The 19,652-nt window shown below is 39.7% G+C and overlaps 1 protein-coding gene across 3 annotated transcripts in view; it reads right to left on the reverse strand.

The window, feature by feature from the left end:
* The window catches only part of ABCA6 (ATP binding cassette subfamily A member 6), a 59,758-nt gene that overhangs the window by 11,585 nt on the left and 28,521 nt on the right, over nucleotides 1-19,652 (reverse strand). For 2 of the 3 annotated variants that reach the window (XM_059908260.1, XM_059908262.1), the window contains 12 exons: nucleotides 16,015-16,131; nucleotides 14,617-14,788; nucleotides 13,641-13,807; nucleotides 11,384-11,517; nucleotides 9,763-9,900; nucleotides 6,797-6,904; nucleotides 5,751-5,924; nucleotides 5,412-5,525; nucleotides 2,594-2,713; nucleotides 2,220-2,297; nucleotides 882-973; nucleotides 74-191 (listed from right to left, as the gene is read on the reverse strand). In XM_059908260.1, coding sequence (XP_059764243.1) covers nucleotides 74-191; nucleotides 882-973; nucleotides 2,220-2,297; nucleotides 2,594-2,713; nucleotides 5,412-5,525; nucleotides 5,751-5,924; nucleotides 6,797-6,904; nucleotides 9,763-9,900; nucleotides 11,384-11,517; nucleotides 13,641-13,807; nucleotides 14,617-14,788; nucleotides 16,015-16,131 — 1,532 coding nt within the window. The remainder of the gene's footprint in view (nucleotides 1-73; nucleotides 192-881; nucleotides 974-2,219; nucleotides 2,298-2,593; nucleotides 2,714-5,411; nucleotides 5,526-5,750; nucleotides 5,925-6,796; nucleotides 6,905-9,762; nucleotides 9,901-11,383; nucleotides 11,518-13,640; nucleotides 13,808-14,616; nucleotides 14,789-16,014; nucleotides 16,132-19,652) is intronic. The other variant, XM_059908261.1, reaches the window with a different exon arrangement.

Genomic DNA, 19,652 nt, shown 5'->3' on the forward strand with positions numbered 1-19,652 from the left:
GCATTATCAACCCCCATTCTTGACCGCCCTCGAAGAGCTCCGCTAACACCCATTCTGTCGCTTGCTTTTCTACCTCCTCTGTGGAAATGGTTAGGGCAGTTGCCGTTCTTATTCTTTCTGCCTGAACATCTTCATCTTCCTCTACAGGTTCTTCTGGATTTGGACGACCATCTCTACTTTTAGGGGAAATTCTGCAGAGAAAATGAAATACACAACATGTGATTTTTCTAGGTGTCAAAGATGCATCAAAAATCAGCTTCTCGGTGATTTCACCATGGACCTTTCTTTCAATACACTGGTCATGATGATGGCTCTGTGAATATGGCTTCTGCTTTTGCCAAGAAGGTCCGTCCCCGCAGCCAAATCCCTTTCTCAGTGTTGCTGCCATTCTCCTAATAAGCATCTTTGACCCTTTCAAATTTGTCAGCAAGTCCTGCTGCTTCCTTAAAAGTCAGGGCACCTGCATTTTCTCTGTAGAATGTGAGCCCACGTTACTCACACCCAGTATCTGCCTAGTACCTTTTACCTGGATTCCCTCCAGTGGTGAAGCACTCTGAGCTATGCTGCTAAACCAACTCCATCCCATCTCTTCTGGTCAAGCATGTGCTATCCTCTTGAATGCGAGGATGGCATATTTGAGTACTCATTAGATTTTTGAGAGGCTGAAAGCTCCCTTCAGCTCATTAGTGGCAGAACTCTGCCTGGGTTTCCTATTTCCTGGCAGTTCAGCCAGAAATCCACTGACCATCATGAAAATCATCATGCTGTTTACAGTCAATATAAATTGTCAATATAGATCAGTAATTTGAGGGCAGTGGTGCAGCCACTATCTAGGAATATGAAAATACGGTATTAAGTATGAAAGTAAGTTTTATGCCAACCTGAAAACAGGATCCTTTTGCATTATTTTCTTTCCACACTTTATTTCCAAGCATCGTAGAACAAAAACGAAAAGCAAAGCCTGAAAGTAAGGCTAGGAGCAGAGAAACACTGTTACATTGAGGCATAAGTTCACAAACATTATTGAAACATTCGAATCAAATCTGTGGTCTTTCAGTCTTTGGATAAAATAGATGTGAATCATTCTTAAAAATCAGGGGAGGATTCCAGTTATACAGTAACAATCCAGCTTGGTGGAACCGGCCTTCTTTCTTCTTATACAGCCTACATCCAGTCCGTTAGCAAAGGTAATCTGCTCCTAATTTCAAAATTATCCGGAACCCAAGGGCCCCTCACCCCTCCTGGCGCTGCTCCTGCCCCGGCCCAGGTCGCTGTGATGGCTCAATATTGATATTACAGCCCCTTGCTACTGGGTCTCCCTCTTCTTCCCTTGCCCCAAACATCTATTCTCAACACAGTAACTACAGCTGTTCTTTTAAACCATGTCACAGCACATCGCTTCACTTGAAACCCTCCGATGACTCCTTGATTATGAAAAGTAAACTCAAGGTTCTTAACGTGACCCAGAATCTCTGTGTAACTCCTCTGTCCGCCCCGCACTTGTCTCTGCTACGTCTGTGACCTTCTCTTGTACCACTCTCCCCCGTGGTTACTCTGCCCCAACCACACTGGCCTCCTGGCTGACCCTGAAACAAGCCAGGGTCACCCTCTCCCCTCCTATGGGAACGCTCCTCCCGTGATATCTCTGCAGCTTGCTTCCTTGCCTCTTTCAGGTCTTTATTTTCAAAGTTCATCCTTTCCTGAGCACCCATCTTACCCAGCATGTGTTATTTATTTAGTTTATTACCTGTCTCCTTCCACCAGAATTTAAGCCCCATGAGGGCAAGGACTTTTATTTTTGCTCTATGCCTAGAAAAGTACTCACACATATGCAAAGACAGTAGTTTTCTTCAGCCTAAACATACTAGTATAATCATTTTTCCCTTTCATTCTTTTTTTGACTTGCTTTTTTATCTCTAATGCAAAGGATTTAAGTTATAGTGTATGTGTTCTTTTACAAGCTCTCTCAAATTTGGAGGGGGCAGTAGACAGGATAAATAACCATGAAAAACTAATTTTATACTGAATTCTGGACTTACGCAGTCCATTCAGGCATATAAAAATAACTAGGATTTAGAATCGTGTCTGAATGTAATTGCTTTATCTGACTTTCTTAAAAACACTTTCAAAGTTGGCACACTTCAGACAAGAACAAGGAGTTATTACAGTAAATGATAACTATCCAAAAAGTAGGCGATGAGATAGAAAAACCTTCTTACTATTAGGCATACTAGAAGATCAGTTGCATTCAGGTCATAGTTTGGGTCTTGATATTTTATTTGGTATTTGTGGACTCTCTGCAAAGACAAAAAATAAAAGGCTTTTTAAATAGCGCTGTTGAGGTTAAATTTTCATGCCATAAAATTCACTCATTTTAAGTGTACGATTCAAGGATTTTTAGTAAATTTACAGAGTTGTGAGAGCGTCACCACAATTCAACTTAAGAACATTTCTATCACCCCAAAGAGATATCGCCCCCCATTCCCACCTCAGCCCCAGGAAAACACTAGCCTCTTTTCTGTCTTTACAGATTTAGGCAAAGCACTTCAATAGGCTGCACATTCAAAATTAATGACACGGTAACATTTCTTACCTCTTCCAAAAAACCTATAAATCCACCCAAGGTCATTGAGGGAACTAATACCATGCAAACCATCAAGACACGGAAGTCGAATTGATTTATTATAATGATGCCAAATGTGATGACTGCAGTCTACAAGGCAAGTTGAAATATATTACACGTCATACATACTCAGTCCATTGATATTTGAGAAAATACTTAAGATGTAGGTGTTCTCATCAAATGCACGAGAATTTTTCCATATGCAGATACACCCCTTTCAAAGGGAGAAGGGAAGGGAGGAGCTTTTGTTAATGAGAATATATATGACCTTCAGCTTCCAACAGAAAATCTTTAGATGAAACATCTGGAGATTAAGGTGAAAGCTAAAATGACCAAATAGACTTCCTGGACCTCAATTTTATTCCTGAGTCTGTCACTAATTTTTGTGTGACTTTAAACAGGTTTCTTAACTTTTTCCCCTCCATCAAATGAGGTGAATTATACTAGAAAATCTTGACTTTTCTTCAAATCTGACACTTCAATATTCCATGACTATGTAGCTTCTCTTCAATGCTATAAAAATGAAATGGGCAAGTATGCTGGAGTAGACAAAGATGAGACAGGAAAAGGGAAAATAATCAGAAAACATAAATAAGTATTATACTGTAATACTATGGTGTGTTTTTTACATTTTGAACAAAGAAATTTTTATTTTACAAAATTTACTTTGGTTTTGCAATACTGCTTTGTCTTATTTTAATCCATAATAATTCAAAAATAATTAGCAGCAAAGGAAAAAAGGTATCCAATCATCTGTAGATATATTTCGATTTGAAAGAGAGGGTTTTTGAGAGTCAAATGTTCACTCCTCTGCCGTGGTCCTTTATCTGCTAAAGCTTGCTCATGTCACAGTAAGAAGATCTTAATCATCACATTAATCCACAAACCTAATAGAAAAGATGTCTGTATTATCATGACTTTCCTTAGAAATAACAAAGTCAAATTTCTTCGTTTGTTCATTTATTCACTGGAAGCTGAGGAATTACACAGGAGGAATTCACGATAAGATAACGCAGATTTGATTCTGCCTTCTACCATGAATTGAAGGAACTTTGCCCTCATTAGTCTTTCATCCCTTATTATGTAAAGAATTAGGGAAAAAATGGTCTCTGCTCTCTAAGCCAAGAGATGAAAGCTACTGCTCTGGCAGACTCTGGTGTATCAAGTTCTGGAAGGTCTGTCATATCCTGTTGGAGGTGATGCACTTTGAAACCTGGCTGAGAAAATTCTTTCCCATTTTTTCCAACCCAAACATCCCTCCGGAGCCTGCATTCATAAGAAAAGCTCCACCCCTACTCTGCTTCTCCATTGAAAGCTGAAGGATAAAGGGGTAAGGAAGGTGTGGTTCTACTGGTGATGTTGAGTGTGCCCTCATCTGAGAAACTGTCACATCTGTACAAACCAGGATGAATGGTGAGTGTATGGTAAACCAAGGGCTGACTTCTCGCTTGACACATAGCAAAAAGGCATTAATCTAGACACCCATTTATCTCAGCCCGGAGTGGTTTCTGTTTAAGGAGAGCCCAAACAAAGAGTAGAGAAAAAGGAACCATGACTCCAGGCTACTGATGACTTAGGACTGAAGACCAATACGCTCAAAGAGTGTCTCTGAGGTCACTCACTAGGATATTTCATCCCTCACTCATCCTGACAGTAACAGACCTGTCAACAGCTGTACTGGCCAATAACACTGACACTGCTTGAACATCGGCTCCAAAAGAGACTTTGTTCAGAGTTGAAACTACTAGAATACACAAAGTGTGGACACGAATTCTTCGTCCACCTTTTCTGGACATATTCAAGAGTACGGACTGAAAAGAAATCAACTATTAGTCAGACTGATATCTGTTCTGCTTACCCAGTATCTGGGTTTACATTAGGCAAAAGCATTAAGTCTGTTGACTGAACAAAAAAAATTCCCAATGCAAAGCATGAATACAAAGACTTTGGGTGCACCAAATCTTCATGATTGCCTCAAAGCCAGTCTTCCAAGTAAGGTATCTCTATAGGCACTACCTGCTGAATACCAAGAAATACAATCTAGAGACACCAAATCAGAATACTGTCCACTGAGAAGGGATAAGTCAACAGCTAACTGCTGACCAGAACAGTCCAAGGCTAATTTCTTATAGAAATCGATGGATGATGTCATACCTATTTTCTTAGCAGATGGGCTTTGGTTGGGTTCCTCTCATGATTTCAGGACTCCCACTCCCAAGAGTTGGGAGCTGTGTTTACAAGACAGACATTTAACCACCAGCTGGGGATTTCAGCTAAAAAGCACCAGAAATGCTGAGATTAGGCATCTCCCGAGTCTTGGTAAACATTTCCATCCAAGTTTTGAGTAATCTTGGACTTTCAGTAATCTTTCATTTATATTTACAAATACTTCCTCTGGCAGAGGTATAAAAACCTCTTTGATCTCCGAAATTATTAGAGTCTGAGTTTAAGAGAGACCTTCGTGAAGACTGCAGAAATGGATTGTACTGTCAAACGCTATAAAGCCAGTTTTGGTTCTAGTGTTGCCAGGAAGCCCTGTGCTCTGAAGGATCCAGTAACTCAGTGATAGCATCTGGGGCATCAGGTCCTCTGCAAGGTTCTCCATCAATTCTAGTCAAGGCTGTACATGAATTCTCCGGGAACATCTTTGACTCCGTAACATGTTACATCCCCTCCCCTTTCTAGGGTGTAATTTTAAGGTATTAATTTTCCCCATCGCTCAAGGTAAACGTGACTATAGTTAACGTAACATTAAAAGTTTAAAAAAGAACTCTGTGCAAATACTTACCATATAGAAGCAAAATGACCAAAGGCCACTATTTTTTCTCCTCTTCCGAAAAATAAATGATACCACGTATGTCAGGAAGACAAGAGAAACTGCGTAACCAAGCGTAATGACAGCCTGAAGATAATACAAATAAATATCAAAGTCAAAAAATGAAATCTAAACTGAGGGCAAGGTTACAGAAATTTTTATTTTTCTCATTACACATGCACTTTGCATGGTTTTTGTTTGGGTGTATGACAAAATAAAACTGAAAACCTCATGCTTATATGAAATTGCACCAATATTAAAATTTATTATGAGTTCCCGTATAAGACACCGTCTATGTCATGTACTACTCACCAAAGCAAGCACAGCTCGACTTGTGAGATGAATGTGCACCATGTTTGCTGCGTAGAAAACTGAATACATTGAAAGGAGAATGAAATTGTAGAGGTTAACGTCCACCAGGGCCTGACCACACCAGTAAGCAGAAGGGAAGAGTCCTGAAATCCACAGCTGGGACTTAGTTCTCTTCTAATGGAAAAACACAGCGTATACATAGATTCAGTTGAAATCCAAATCCAAAGCAAACACATCGGAAGATTTGCAAAGATAAATATAATCTAATATTCGAATACTTAAAAATTGTTAATATAATATTTTAAAACCTATTTTTAAAAATCTAATATTTTTAAGTTTTAATAATTTTAATTCTGTGCACGTTGTTTAGGAAGCTGAGGTCTAAAGAGCCAATTCCATCAAGGTGGGCATTTTGAAACTGAGTATTATTTTATTTGATAGATTTGAGTCACAAAACCACTTCAGCTCATGAAGAACAAATAGAGCAGTAGACCTCCTAATGATCAAGGCATAAGTCTCCTTCAAAAGAAATGGTATTTTGTAATCTGAAGAACAGCAAGTTCTTCATTATCCAGACATGCTCGGGGAGAGTTAATGACTCAGAATTGTAAGAGATGACTTATCTGAATTCGATGTAACTGTTTTGCCTGGTTAATGAGCATGACCAAATACAAATACAACCAAAAAACTGTATTCTCCACGGTAGAAAGTGGCTTCAAGTCTTAACTTTGGTCCTCAATTACGACATAGATGATTTCTTCCTTGTAGTTAGGAAATAATGTAGTTGAAAGTTTTGTAATATTCCCCTTTAAAGGTTTAGATTAATTTGAGTCCCTACCAGATTATTGCACTTTTCCTGTCATTTTGAAGTAAAAAAGTACTTTGTGTTTTTAGAAGAAAAATTTCTGACTTGATAGAAATAATGTTTAAGTACATTATCTAATTTAAACATATGTTAAAAGGTTTTCCTGTGAGACAACACATAGCATTTAAAATACAACTACTGAAGTCCCCGAGTTTCTTTTCTTTTTTCCCTCGTTTCTTACTTTGTAATCGCTGACACTGTTCATGGCGATGTAAGGAGAAATGCTGCACACGACGAAAAATAAGAAAAAGGACCCTTCTGGCAACCCAGTCCAGAACAGTGCATAATTCTGCAAGTATAAAAGGTACTCTTTACTTTGTAGGGTACACAGAGGTGAAAATATAATGTCATACTCATAAGACTTATATAATGTTATAAATCAATAAACCACAAAAGTAATTAATTAATTAAAGATATCCAATACATTACAGCACTTTAAACCAGTGAATATTTTTAAAAATGAAGAAAGGGACTTCCCTGGTGGCGCAGTGGTTAAGAATCCGCCTGCCAATGCAGGGGACACGGGTTCGATCCCTGGTCCGGGAAGATCCCACATGCCGCGGAGCAACTAAGCCCATGTGCCACAACTACCGAGCCTGTGCTCTAGAGCCCGCGAGCCACAACTACTGAGCCCGTGTGCCTAGAACCCGTGCTCTGCAAGGAGAAGCCACCACAATGAGAAGCCCGCGCGCCGCAACGAAGAGTAGCCCCCACTCGCCGCAACTAGAGAAAGCCCGCGTGCAGCAACAAAGACCCAACACAGCCAAAAATAAATAAATTAAAAAAATAAACAAATATAAAAAAAATGAAATACTGATCATCATAAAAGTACGTGCTTTTTGAAATACTGAAAAATCAAAAGCGAACATCTAACAACAGAGATTGGCACAACACTGTAAATCAACTACAAAAAAAATAACATTAAAGTACAAAGTAGAAAAAAAAAGTGTACATCGAGTTTATCAACCTCTGCACATGGAGGTGGGAGGGAAAATAGTTTCTGATCATTTAACGTGAGGCTTCAACGCCTAGGAAAAAAGAGAAGTGAAAAATAACTCAGGACCCATTTCAGGGTGTATATCCAAAAGAAATGAAAGCAGGGTCTCAGAGAGATACCCGCACACACGTGTTCACAGCAGTACTATTCACAAAAGCCAAGAGATGGGAGCAACCACATGTCCATGGACAGAAAAATGGATAAACAAAATGTGATATGCATATTATTAACCCTTAAAAGGAAGGAAATCTTGTCACACACTGCAACACGGATGAACTGTGGGGACATAAGGGAAATGGGAAATAAGCCAGTCACAAAAAGACAAATGCTAGTATGTGATCCTACTTGTATGAGTCAAATCCACAGAAACAGCAAGTAGAGTGGTGGTTGCCAGGGGCCATGAGGAGGGGGTAATGGGGATTTCTTGTTTAATGGGTATAGAGTGTTAATTCTGCAAGATAGAAAAGTTCTGGAGATCTGATTCACAACAATGTGAATACACTTAACACTTCTGAAGTGCACCCGTAAAAATGACTAGATGGTAAGTTTTATGTTATGTGGGTTTTTTTTTAATCACAATTATAAAAATGATAATTCAGGAATTATGATCCAAGAGAAATAGATTATTCAGGCCTGAGCAACACGTCTTTCTCAGCAAACCTAGTGATGAAGGTGTGAAGATACTGGCAGCTGAGAGGATGCTTCTGAAGCACAGGCTTAAAAGGAAAACTCATTGCACCAAGCACATCCTCAACGAGATGAACTTCAAGTCACTACCCCCAAATCAATGTCTGTCTGCGGCTGGGTTTATGCTCAGGTGGGGTACAGAGCTGCCTCTTGGATTTAAGTACAGGAGATCAGTGCAGTAGCCTGTCTCAAAATAATTCTCAAACTTTACTTAAGGCTTTGGAGGCTGCATCTACAAATTCTAATTTTTCACCAGATGGGAAAATGCATCACTGTCTTTATAAGAATGGCTGAAAGAAGAAAGGTGTGTGCCTTTGGGGGTGCCTAAGAGAATAACCATGGGGCCTCGGTCCATTTTGATCCTGAACAAACAGGCAATAAAATGAGGAAACTAAAGGACCAAGAGGGGGTAACATCTACCTCTTTCTACTACCAGCTGGTCCCACTTTCTGGAGCGTTCCTTTCAGGCACCATCCCCGCTCTCATGGTCAGTGCTGGCTGCAGCTCAAGTATATCCCATCCACCTGCTCTCGCATGTACTCCCAGCACCACTAAGGCAGGGAGGCCCCAAAGTGAATTCAACCTCTTTGTCACAATGTGGGCTTCCCTTTCTGATGGCGCCATTTCTAATTGGGTTTCCTGCTCTTCCAACTTCCTGGTGTGGAACAGTTTGGAGTCAGCTTGGAGAGATCCCTCTTGGGCATCAATCAGGGTCTAACCAGAGAATCTTAACTACCTTCTGTACTTAAAATACAGAGAAGTTAACCACGCAATGGTTACATGGGTGGGAAGAGTGGAGGAAGCAACAAGGATGATGAAGCCAGAAGCCACTGTCCCTTCTGGGTTAGAAAGAGGAAGGAAGGAGGTGATGTGATTGGAGCCCAGGGTGTGGGATGCTTCTGCTGTCCCAGCGCCTATCACTGCTCCCTGTGGCCTAAGTCCAGCCTACAGCCAGCTGACAAAGAATCCCGAAAGCTAGCCTGTGGGTACCAGGCACCCTCGCAATGCAGAGCAATGATGGGTAAGTAAAGGAATTAATCAGATGGCAGATAGCCCAAGAACTGGCAAATTCTCCTTCATTTCAGTCAGTGAAGGGTCCACCAACAAATTACACTGGATTTATAAGATTCTAAAGCCGGGTTACAAGTGCTCCTGATTTCCAATTCACTGTACACACACACACACACACACACACACACACACACTCTCTCTCTCTCTCTCACTCTCTCCAATACACTTCCACAATCGAGTATGTATTTTTTCAGACGATTCCCTAGGAGACTATGACAGAATATTGAACAATATTCCCCCATGCAAATTCTCTAATAATAACTTAAGAAAAAAATCATATTTTGTTAGGTATAGTCTGTCTGAAAGGTTAGGACACAATAATTTTTAGGATTAACAATCCATTATGAATATTTAACAGCTAAAGAGGGAAAATGAGTAAATCCAATACTTACAAAAGGAAATGAGCTTCTCTCGGTTCGAATATACTGTGTATGATTAAGCATTCGAAGTAACCCATTGCTGACAATATTCATAAGAGTAGGAAAACAGTGCAGTCTCTTGGTATTGCATACAACTGAAAATCTATAATCCTTCAAATAAACAAAGACAGATAAAATAATGTTAATCCTAAATCATTAAAGAACAAAGAAAAAGGTTTTGTGTTTAAGAGCTTAACAACGCCACATTCTAGCTGTGTGGCCATCTTTAAGTTAACTGGCCTTTCTGAGCTTCAGCTTCCTCTTCTGTGAAAGGCGAGAATAAATGGGTTGTTAAACAGTTTAAATGAGATAATGTATATTAGGCCCTAGCACAGTGGATCGCACAGCTGGCAATATGAATTTTTATTAGGATTACTAATTTATTAGTAATTTTCAAATTATTAATTATTATACTAATTATACTAACAATATATTATAGTATAAAATTATATTATAGTATAAAGTTATTATAGTTTAAAATTATTATAAAATTACTAATTTTATAATTTTATAAGTAATTTATTATTTATTTATAATTTGATATTAGGAGTTATTAGTATTACTAATTTTATTAGTATTACTAATTCCTCATTTTGCTTATGAGGAAATTTCATCTAACAAGATTTAAAAGTGGCCCTGAAAAGTACACACTAAGCTTACAGTGAGCAAGCAAAGGAATCCGGATTTTCTGGGTGGGAGATATGCATGGGGTTAATAAAATATTCACGGTTACACTGCCAGTGAAGCGTTTTCACACTTTATAAGAAAATATTTATGATCTTCATGTTTATAAAAATGTTCATGCATTGATCAAGAGGCTCAATATTGTTCAATATTACCAAGAGTTCATGCAAGAAATACCACAGATAAGTAACAAGTAAAGCAAATGTCAAGCAACGTAGTTTCCTAGAGTTGGCACAAAGAGATTATGTCTTTTATGATGTGCCTACTTTAGGTAGAACTGAATTCAGTGATACATCTTCAAAGCCTTTTGTTTCTGTTTTTATTTCCCTTGTAGCAAGAAACAAACAGGTAGCTTCATTTAATTTGGCCCCCAGCTTTGCACTGGAATTTAAGTAAGACTCGGAGTTTTACTCAAGATTGGGATGTATTTTCAATAGTTTTATTCCTGTGAAAGGATCTCTACTGCTTATACTCTTTTACCCAAATTGAAACATATTAAATAATAAACTGAGAACACTTTTCTCTCAGAGATTTCATCCGGCTATTATGGTATTTAATGTATTTTCTCAATATATAAAAATATCACTTGGGTAGTCGTTAAATAGGATTTCTTAAATTCATAATTATATGGGTTGGTACTTTTAAGGTCTAATATTTTTTTGAGTATGAATAATGCAATGACATTTAGGTAGTTTCAAATGTAAAAAAATCATCTAACTCAGAATTTAAGATAAAAATGTTTTACAACAACTTATTTAAACTTCACAGTTTATTCAATAACCCCAAACGTTTTTAAGTCAAGTCACTGTATACTAGCTGGATTGACTTTCTGCAGTTTTTAAAACAGTTAAAATGTAGCACGTTAACATTTTTCATAAAAGCAAAAACAAGAGGTAAGTAGCAAGCATACCCTTTTTTTACCAGAAACTATGATAGCTCCGTTGTAAGCTGGGTCATCAGTACCATTTCTATTTTCAAAGTCATCTACTTCCAAAAGTATATTTTGATGCTTCAGTGACTGTATAAAATCTTCAATATTTGATTCTAGTATGAAATCAACAACAGAAGGTCATCATATAAAGCAAGAACATATATGACAATTTAAAAAAATAAACCACATACACAATTGAAAATCAATATTTATAGAATATCATGTAAAGGCATGTGCCTTTGGGCATCAAAATAATAATATTCGCCCATGAAAGAGAACCCATTATACTATCTTCTGTTTATCAAATCTTATGCTGTGATGAGTTAGCTTTATAATTCTACTTAATGCACGCTAACATGTTACCATTAAAACACGATAACTCTATTTTCTGACTTTTGGTTAAAAAATACATTTGAACTCATTAATTTGTGAAAATATAATAATTGTATGAGAAGTACTTTAGATTAGCTATCCTAAAACGGCCAGTAATAAACTCCCCTCTCTCCCTTATTCTCCACAATAACAGAAAAGCAAATATATGTATATGTATACTAAGTACACATATTTCACATATTTACATATATATGCCATAAATACACTTTGGAGGTGGGAAATGAGTGCCACTATCCAATCAAAGCGTTCGATACACCCCTAAAGAAGAAAGCAGACAGGATTGTTTGACAGAAATAAGAGCTGAGAAAACTGTGCAGTCTAGAGCACCCGGGAGCCAACAGCTACAGAGGTAAAACCAATTTCCAGGATATCTAAACCCAGAGTGGACAAATTCAAGGGGCAAATTGGGCTCTAAAGCCATGGTCAGGCTCACTGACCGGTTAACCACACCTGAACAAGGCGACCCCGCCTCGCGTTTCATACGGAGTAGGCAGCGGCTGCCGCGAATTACTTTCTAAGAGACATTATCTGGGGAAGTTACTTGAGGGCAAGACCTAAAATAACTCCAGACAGTTAGGGATGTCTGGAGGATGGAGGACAGGACAGGATGGAGTGAAAAAGGAAAAAGGAGGACTCGTGTTTCTTTGCTCATTTGAACTTTGAAATGGGAATTCATACTAGGATTGGAAAAATAGGGCCAAGCCCTGGATGACAGGATTCTCACCGGGTGGGAAAGGGACGCACACACACAACGTAACCTTTCCGTGCATCCTGGGGCAGCCACACATCCCACTCCATCTCCACAGTCGCTGGAGTAGCACACCTTCGTGGTGACCCACATTCACCTCGGCAAACAGGGATGCTTCAGTGCAAGAGGAACATCTAACCAATAACCGTCAGACTCCGAGAAAAGGGGAAGAAGATGGCACAGAAGCTCCACACTTAGATCACAAAATAGCTAACAGCTGAGCACAGAGAAGAAAAAAATGAGGAGGTCAACACAAGTACATGGATCTCAGAGTAACTGGAGAGGAAAACACATACATGAGACAACAACAAACTGAAAGGTAAAGAACAATTCTAGATCTTGGAAATCCAATATGCAATTAGCAAGACTTTCAGTTTTAAGGTAGCAGAGTGAATAAAATTGCTTTCTAAAACCCAAATGGAAAACAAGAAGAAGAATGAGAAACAGGAACGAAAAGACCACCTTGGTTTAAAGAGGAGGCATCTAGACCTCTGAGCCATGAATTGATACAAAAATTGGAACGCATGGGGGACGTCATCAAGAGAGGACTCGTACTCTGAATCTATTTTTTAACATCTTAGAGAGAAACATAAAAGCTTCTTCTTTACAGTGAAATAAGCAATTAGGCAAAACCAACTGCCCATCATTTAGGAGAACAAGGTCACGGGTTCCAAATGGTCTTAAGGAATCTTCCTAGATCTTGTTGGAGGGGCACAGGGTATAAAAATGACATCTTTACATATCAATCAGTATGTATAACATTTATAGCATAGGTTAGGCAGCTGTAACAAAGAGATGTAAAAATAGAGTGGTTCCATAAATATAGGACTCTATTTCCCTCTCACGTAAGAGCTTAGGATAGTCAGGCAGACAGGCTGACAGGGAGGTAGGTTATATAGTGACTCAGCCTCATCTGCCTTGTCCCACCATCTCCAAAGTCACAGCAAACGGGCATCATTCCTCATAGTTGTTTTCTATAAGTGAGGTTTAAATACACATTTTATTCCCTTATAATTTGCTTTCCCCCACTCTACGTGTGCTATTTAACAATAAAACTAACTTATTTCTGGATTCAAATTTTGTTTAAAAGTTTACCTGTGTTGTTGATGATCAGTAAGCTGGTACGAGGGTCTTGGGGAAGTTGTCCAGGAGAGAGGAAATACAGTTCGGGTTTAAAGTCCCAATCAGTCTTTTGATTTAATACAGCATAGAGTATGCTTTCCACAATCAGAGGGAACATTGCAATTCCAAATACAAATAATCTACCAATAAAGAAAAATTACCATATGAATCTATAACAATGTTATTTATTCAGCCAGACGTTTCACAAATATTTGCTGAGTGGCATCTATAATAGACGCTAAAATTTTGAAAGTCACACCTTTGCCCGCCACACAGTACTAAAAGGCATTGCAATAAAACACACGGCTATCAAACTATGAGAATTAAACAGACCTAACGTACAGGTGTTCCCACCCTTGGTAAAGATCAAATGCTACATTTATCCAACTCTGGCAGGAATGTTGGTTGGGTATCGTGTTCTAGTTTTTTGTTGTTGTTTTTTTTTGCTTTTTTTTTTAGATCCAAGATAACAATTTTCTTTTCTTTTTTTCTTTTTTAAATTATCTTCCCATACAGGTCATTGCAGAGTGTTGAGTAGAGCTCTCTGTGCTATACAATAGGTCCTTATTAGTTATCTATTTTATATATAGTAGTGTGTATATGTCAATCCCAATCTCCCAATTTATCCCTCCTGCCTCTTTCCCCCCTTGGTAACCATAAGATAGTTTCCTACATCTGTGATTCTACTTCTGTTTTATAAATAAGTTCATTTGTACCATTTTTTAAGGTTCCATATATATATAGCGATATCATATATTTGTCTTTCTGTGTCTGACTTACTTCACTCAGTATGACAATCTTTAGGTCCATCCATGTTGCTGCAAACGTCATTATTTCGTTCTTTTTTATGGCTGAGTAATATTCCACTGTATTCTAGTTTTTACTTTTCTCCTGGTTTAACCCTCTCTTGTCACTCGCTATCTAACAAACCACGTGCTCTGATACTCACAGGGTCAAAAATGCTTTCTTCCCATGTTTTAACTTTAAGAAACGGAGCCGTGCCATTGCACAGAACTGCAGTCTCCAGAGGCCCATGGCACTCACAGCCGTCTGCATCTCAGGGAGAGAAGAGCAAGGTGGATCCATTTCGGGTAGGCGTCCTGTGTCCCCCATCATCTCTGCTTGTTCAAAATTTGCACACACACACACACACACACAAATACACACACATTATTAATGCCACCATGGGCATCACAGTTTTCTCTTTTTAGCAATATTATAAATTGTCTTAGAATGTTCGTGGTTACAAAGCAAAGAACATAAGAAAAGAATTATGTGTATGATGTCCACATTCAATAAACTCAGTGGGGAAAATATGCTGAATTCATACCAAAAGTGGAATTCAGGAAAGGATGGTCTCACTATGCCCAGTCTTTGAGAAGGCAGAGAAGGTCCCATAAGTGAAAATATTCTGAGGGATTTCAAGAAATCTTCTCCATAGGAACAGCCAATCATGGATGCCTAAATATCTACTGTTGAGCTATCAATAATTTAGAAGTATATGTGAAAGATTATCAGCTCTGAAACCATCAGATCTGTACCTGATTCCCAAATATATGCCTTATAAGCAGCATGACTTGGGGCAAATCACTTAACTGTGGTTTGTCCGATTTTCTTATACGTAAAAGCGTGCCAATGGCATTTGTTATAAAGGTTATTATAAGAAGGTAATTGCAATATAGCCACACATCGATCAAAGTGTCTGGCACAGAGGCTGCAAAATGACAGTTCTTATTATTATCACCCATTAAAGTACACCTTAGGAGGGACTTCCCTGGCGGTCCAGTGGTTAAGACTCTGCACTTCCACTGCAGGGGGTGCAGGTTCAATCCTTGGTCAGAGAAGTAAGATCTCGCATGCCGCATGGTGCGGTCAAAAAAAAAAAAAGAATCAGTAAAAATACAGTAAAATGAAATGAAATAAAATAAAATACGCCTTAGGAGATTATTTAATCATTTTCCTCATTAAGACCTTAATGGAAATCTTATATGAACAAGCTAAGGGCGATTTTTATAAGAAACATCTGCTCAGACTTTATGACCCTGTTTGAGAGGCTGTGACATCCTCAAAGTATCCAAGAAGCAGTGAGCATCTGGGGGTAGGAGAAAGCTGCTGAAATAGGAAGCAAATCATTTCCAAAGGGAAATCTGGGATACTCCAAGAAGGGATCTGTGTTCGGTCCTCATAACAATGCTAAGAAACAGTGACAGCCTTTCCCAAACGGCAGAGTCAGATTTGGAAGTTGTCACATTCCTTAGTGTGAATCATGCACAAGACATTATAAATACTAAGTTGATACATGACCATTTGGAAATTGATCTTCCATGAAGTATACAGATGGATTTACCTTGCTCAGCAGTTGATGTTCCTTCCAGTTTCATGAAGACTTCATTCAGAGTTGACGTGGAAACGTCATAGCCCATCACGCCCAGGCCAGAACCCTTATCGAGATCACTGAAAAGGTCTAGGGCAACAGAGGGGAATAGATACATTTGAAATACCACATCGACAACTAAACCTAGTAAGTAAATACTTATCTAAAAGATGATGCAGAGTATTGTGCAAAAAGTTTATGTCTTTGGAATATCACAGTAAGCAAAAGCAAAATTTCACTAGAATGTTCTCCCTCTCTGAACTGAACATATCAGGCTTCTCCCTCTGTCCTCAAACCCTCTGCACTCCATCTTCTGTCCACAGCTCATGAACTGCCTGCAAACTTCTTTGAGGAAAGATGAGCAGTCAGAAAGAGCATCCTTTTCTCACACCACAAATCAATGTATATGCCTACCCCTATTCCTGGTTTCCCTTCTGTGTGATTTGTAGCTGCTCCCACCAAAGCCCACCTCTTTGACTTGTGTCCTGAATTCCATCCCTTTGGGCATCTTAAGGACTTCCCAAAATAGTCTCTTCTTTTTCTCTCCTGCATCATCAACTTCTCCTACATGTACTGGGTCATCCCAAACCAGAGGCAAAAATGCTGTAAGATCACCCACTGAACAAAGACAAGCAACAGCAGGGACTTCCCTGGTGGCGCAGTGGTTAAGAATCCGCCTGCCAGTGCAGGGGACACGGGTTTGATCCCTGATCTGGGAAGATCCCACATGCCGCGGAGCAACTAAGCCCATGTGCCACAACTACTGAGCCTCTGCTCGCTGCAACTAGAGAAAGCCTGCACGCAGCAACGAAGACCCAATGCAGCCAAAAATAAATAAATAAAATACAAATGAATTTTTAAAAAAGACAAGCAACAGCAAAAGCAAAAACAAAACAAAACAAATCTACTCCTTTCCCACACACATACACACATTGCTCCAAAGATTTGTCTCTTTCGTTCTCTTTCATTAGTCGCATCCTATTCACACTTAACCTACACAAATCCAAATGCTACCCTTATGCCTCCACAGAAGGTACTCTCTTCAAGGTAATCAGCGATTCCAGATTTCTTAATTCAATGAATAGGTTGGGGGGTTTTTGTTTGTTTTTTATTCTTTTAACTCGGTATGTCTGTCTGTCTCTTCTTTTTTTTTTTTTTTTCAACTCAGTGACATTCAAAGCTGCGGACTAGCCCCTTATTGTAGAAACGTTTTCTCCCTTGAGTTGATAAGAACACATCCTCCTGTTTTTCCTTCAGGTTCCTCGGGGACTCCTGATTTCCACCCCCCTCTGACTCTTTCTCATTGGTCCTTCTCATTAACCCAATCCCTTTGCATTAAATCCATCTATATGCCAATGATTCCCAAACTCAATTGTCACTTTGTTCTCTGATTGCCAGTATCTTATAATCCAACTACATACTTGGCCGTTTGACATCTCCACTTGGGAGTCTAAAAGCATCTCAAGGTAAACATTTCCAAAATAGAACTTTAATTCCCTTTGCTCCATCCTACCCAACTGTACCGGTCATCATTTTACACTAAATGCCACCCTTTCCACCCAGTGATTTAAGCCAGAAGTCCCGCTTGATTTTTCACTTCTTGTGCTCCTCAGACTGGCCATCAGCCAGATTCTTTGGCTTTATCTCCAAATATATTTCAAGTCCAACCACTTCCATTCACCTTTCAGCTGGCACCATGGCAACCAATCACCTTTACCTCTGATACAGCGCCATGACTGGTCTCCTAGGGTCCACTCTTGTTCCTCTCTACCCTGTGTGCTCTTTTATATCCAGAGAATGAAATTATAAGTCACATCACATCAATGCCCCGTTTCATGACAGTCAGTGGTTTCTCAATGCATTTAAAATAAAATTCACACACCACGCGGCGGCAGCCCCCGAAGCTCCATGTGAGCACGTCTCTACCCTTATGACAGCACCCATGTCCGCCAGCCACTCCCTGCCCCCGCCCACCACAGCCCAGACACCCCTTTTCCCCTCTGCTTGGAATGCTTTGACCATTTCCTTCTTGTGCCTGTCGGTGTCCACTCTACATAAACCCCAGCCCGACACCAGTCAAACCCATATGTTTATTACTTTATGATACAACTGTAATACAGTCTGGTTTATTGTGTATGTCCACCTCTCCTCACCCAACGGCCTGTAGGGTAGGGATACATATGTCTTATTTAATCCCTTGAGGGTAGGGATACATATGTCTTATTTAATCCCTTGCACGTAGAGCAGTGCCTTTTATATAACAAGTCCCTGATAAACACTGATGGTGCATCTCTTTCACGGTGGGCACTTGGATGAGGAAGCAAGCTTTGCTGAGAAGCCTCTCACCTGCCACGTTCTACAGTGGGTGGGTGACAGGCCAGCAGCATTACTGAGACGAGCTAGAGGAGCCCTGAGGTTGGAGAGGCACTGCATTTCCCCATGGCCTGCAGGCGGCATGCGGGGGACCTGGGAGTCCCCTTAGGTCCTACAGGACATAAGTACATCATTGGGCTGGCAGAGGCCTGGCGTGTGCATTCAAGGCTGCCATGGGCTGACACACCTACACCAGGGAATCTGGCTAAGGGACACATTCTAGCGGCGGTATCAGCATATACCTCACTACTCCCCTTACCCAACCGAAAAAGAAGGTAAGCTAGTTGCACCTCATTGGACATTAGTCCAGGAACAGAAGAGCACCATACAGCCCATGGACCTGAGGGCACCATCTTCCCTGCTACCACAAGGACGTAGAGAGCTGTCGCATTTGCACAGTGGGACTAAATCTGAATTCCTGAGTATTCGCCTAAAGAGACGGAATCATCCAAATGAGCCTGTTTAATCAGGCCTGTAGGGAGTTAAACCTTTAATAACCTAAATGTTTTAACAAAAAGAAAGCTGTTTAAATCAGAAAAGACTGAGATTCATTTCCTCATTTGTAAGACAGGGAAAATTACAGCATCAACCTCACAGAACGGCTGCGAGGGATAAATGAGTTATACACATCGGAAACCACCAGAACAGCACCTGACTCGTGGTAAGCACCGTATGAAGAGTGGTGATGGTTAGAATGATTATCAAACACATCCGAGGCGGGCAGTGCTACCCAGCAGACTGCGAACACATGGCTAGTACTTCTGCAGAAGAAAGAAATCATGGTTTTCTCTGCAAAATAATTACAGACACAATTAAACTAAAATAAAAAAGGGAATGTGTAGCAGATGCCTCGATGCCCCACGCCCGTCTTGTCTGCGCTCACCTGTACACAGCAAATCTGCTTATGAAGAACACCTGCCTGATATATCCAGACAAAACTCTAATTCAAAACGATACATGCACCCCTATGTTCACAGCAGCACTATGCACAACAGCCAGGACATGGAAGCCACCTAGATGTCCATCGGCAGATGACTGGATAAAGAAGAGGTGGTACATATATGCAATGGAATAGTACTCAGCCATAAAAAAAGAACGACGTAATGCCATTTACAGCAACATAGAGGACCTAGAGATGATCATACTAAGTGAAGTAAGTCAGAAAGAGAAAGACAAACACCATATGATATCACTTAACTGTGGAATCTAAACTATGACACAAATGAACCTACTTACGA

The sequence above is a fragment of the Balaenoptera ricei genome, chromosome 20 (assembly GCF_028023285.1).
Source record: "Balaenoptera ricei isolate mBalRic1 chromosome 20, mBalRic1.hap2, whole genome shotgun sequence".
In the NCBI taxonomy this organism is placed as follows: Eukaryota; Metazoa; Chordata; class Mammalia; order Artiodactyla; family Balaenopteridae; genus Balaenoptera; species Balaenoptera ricei.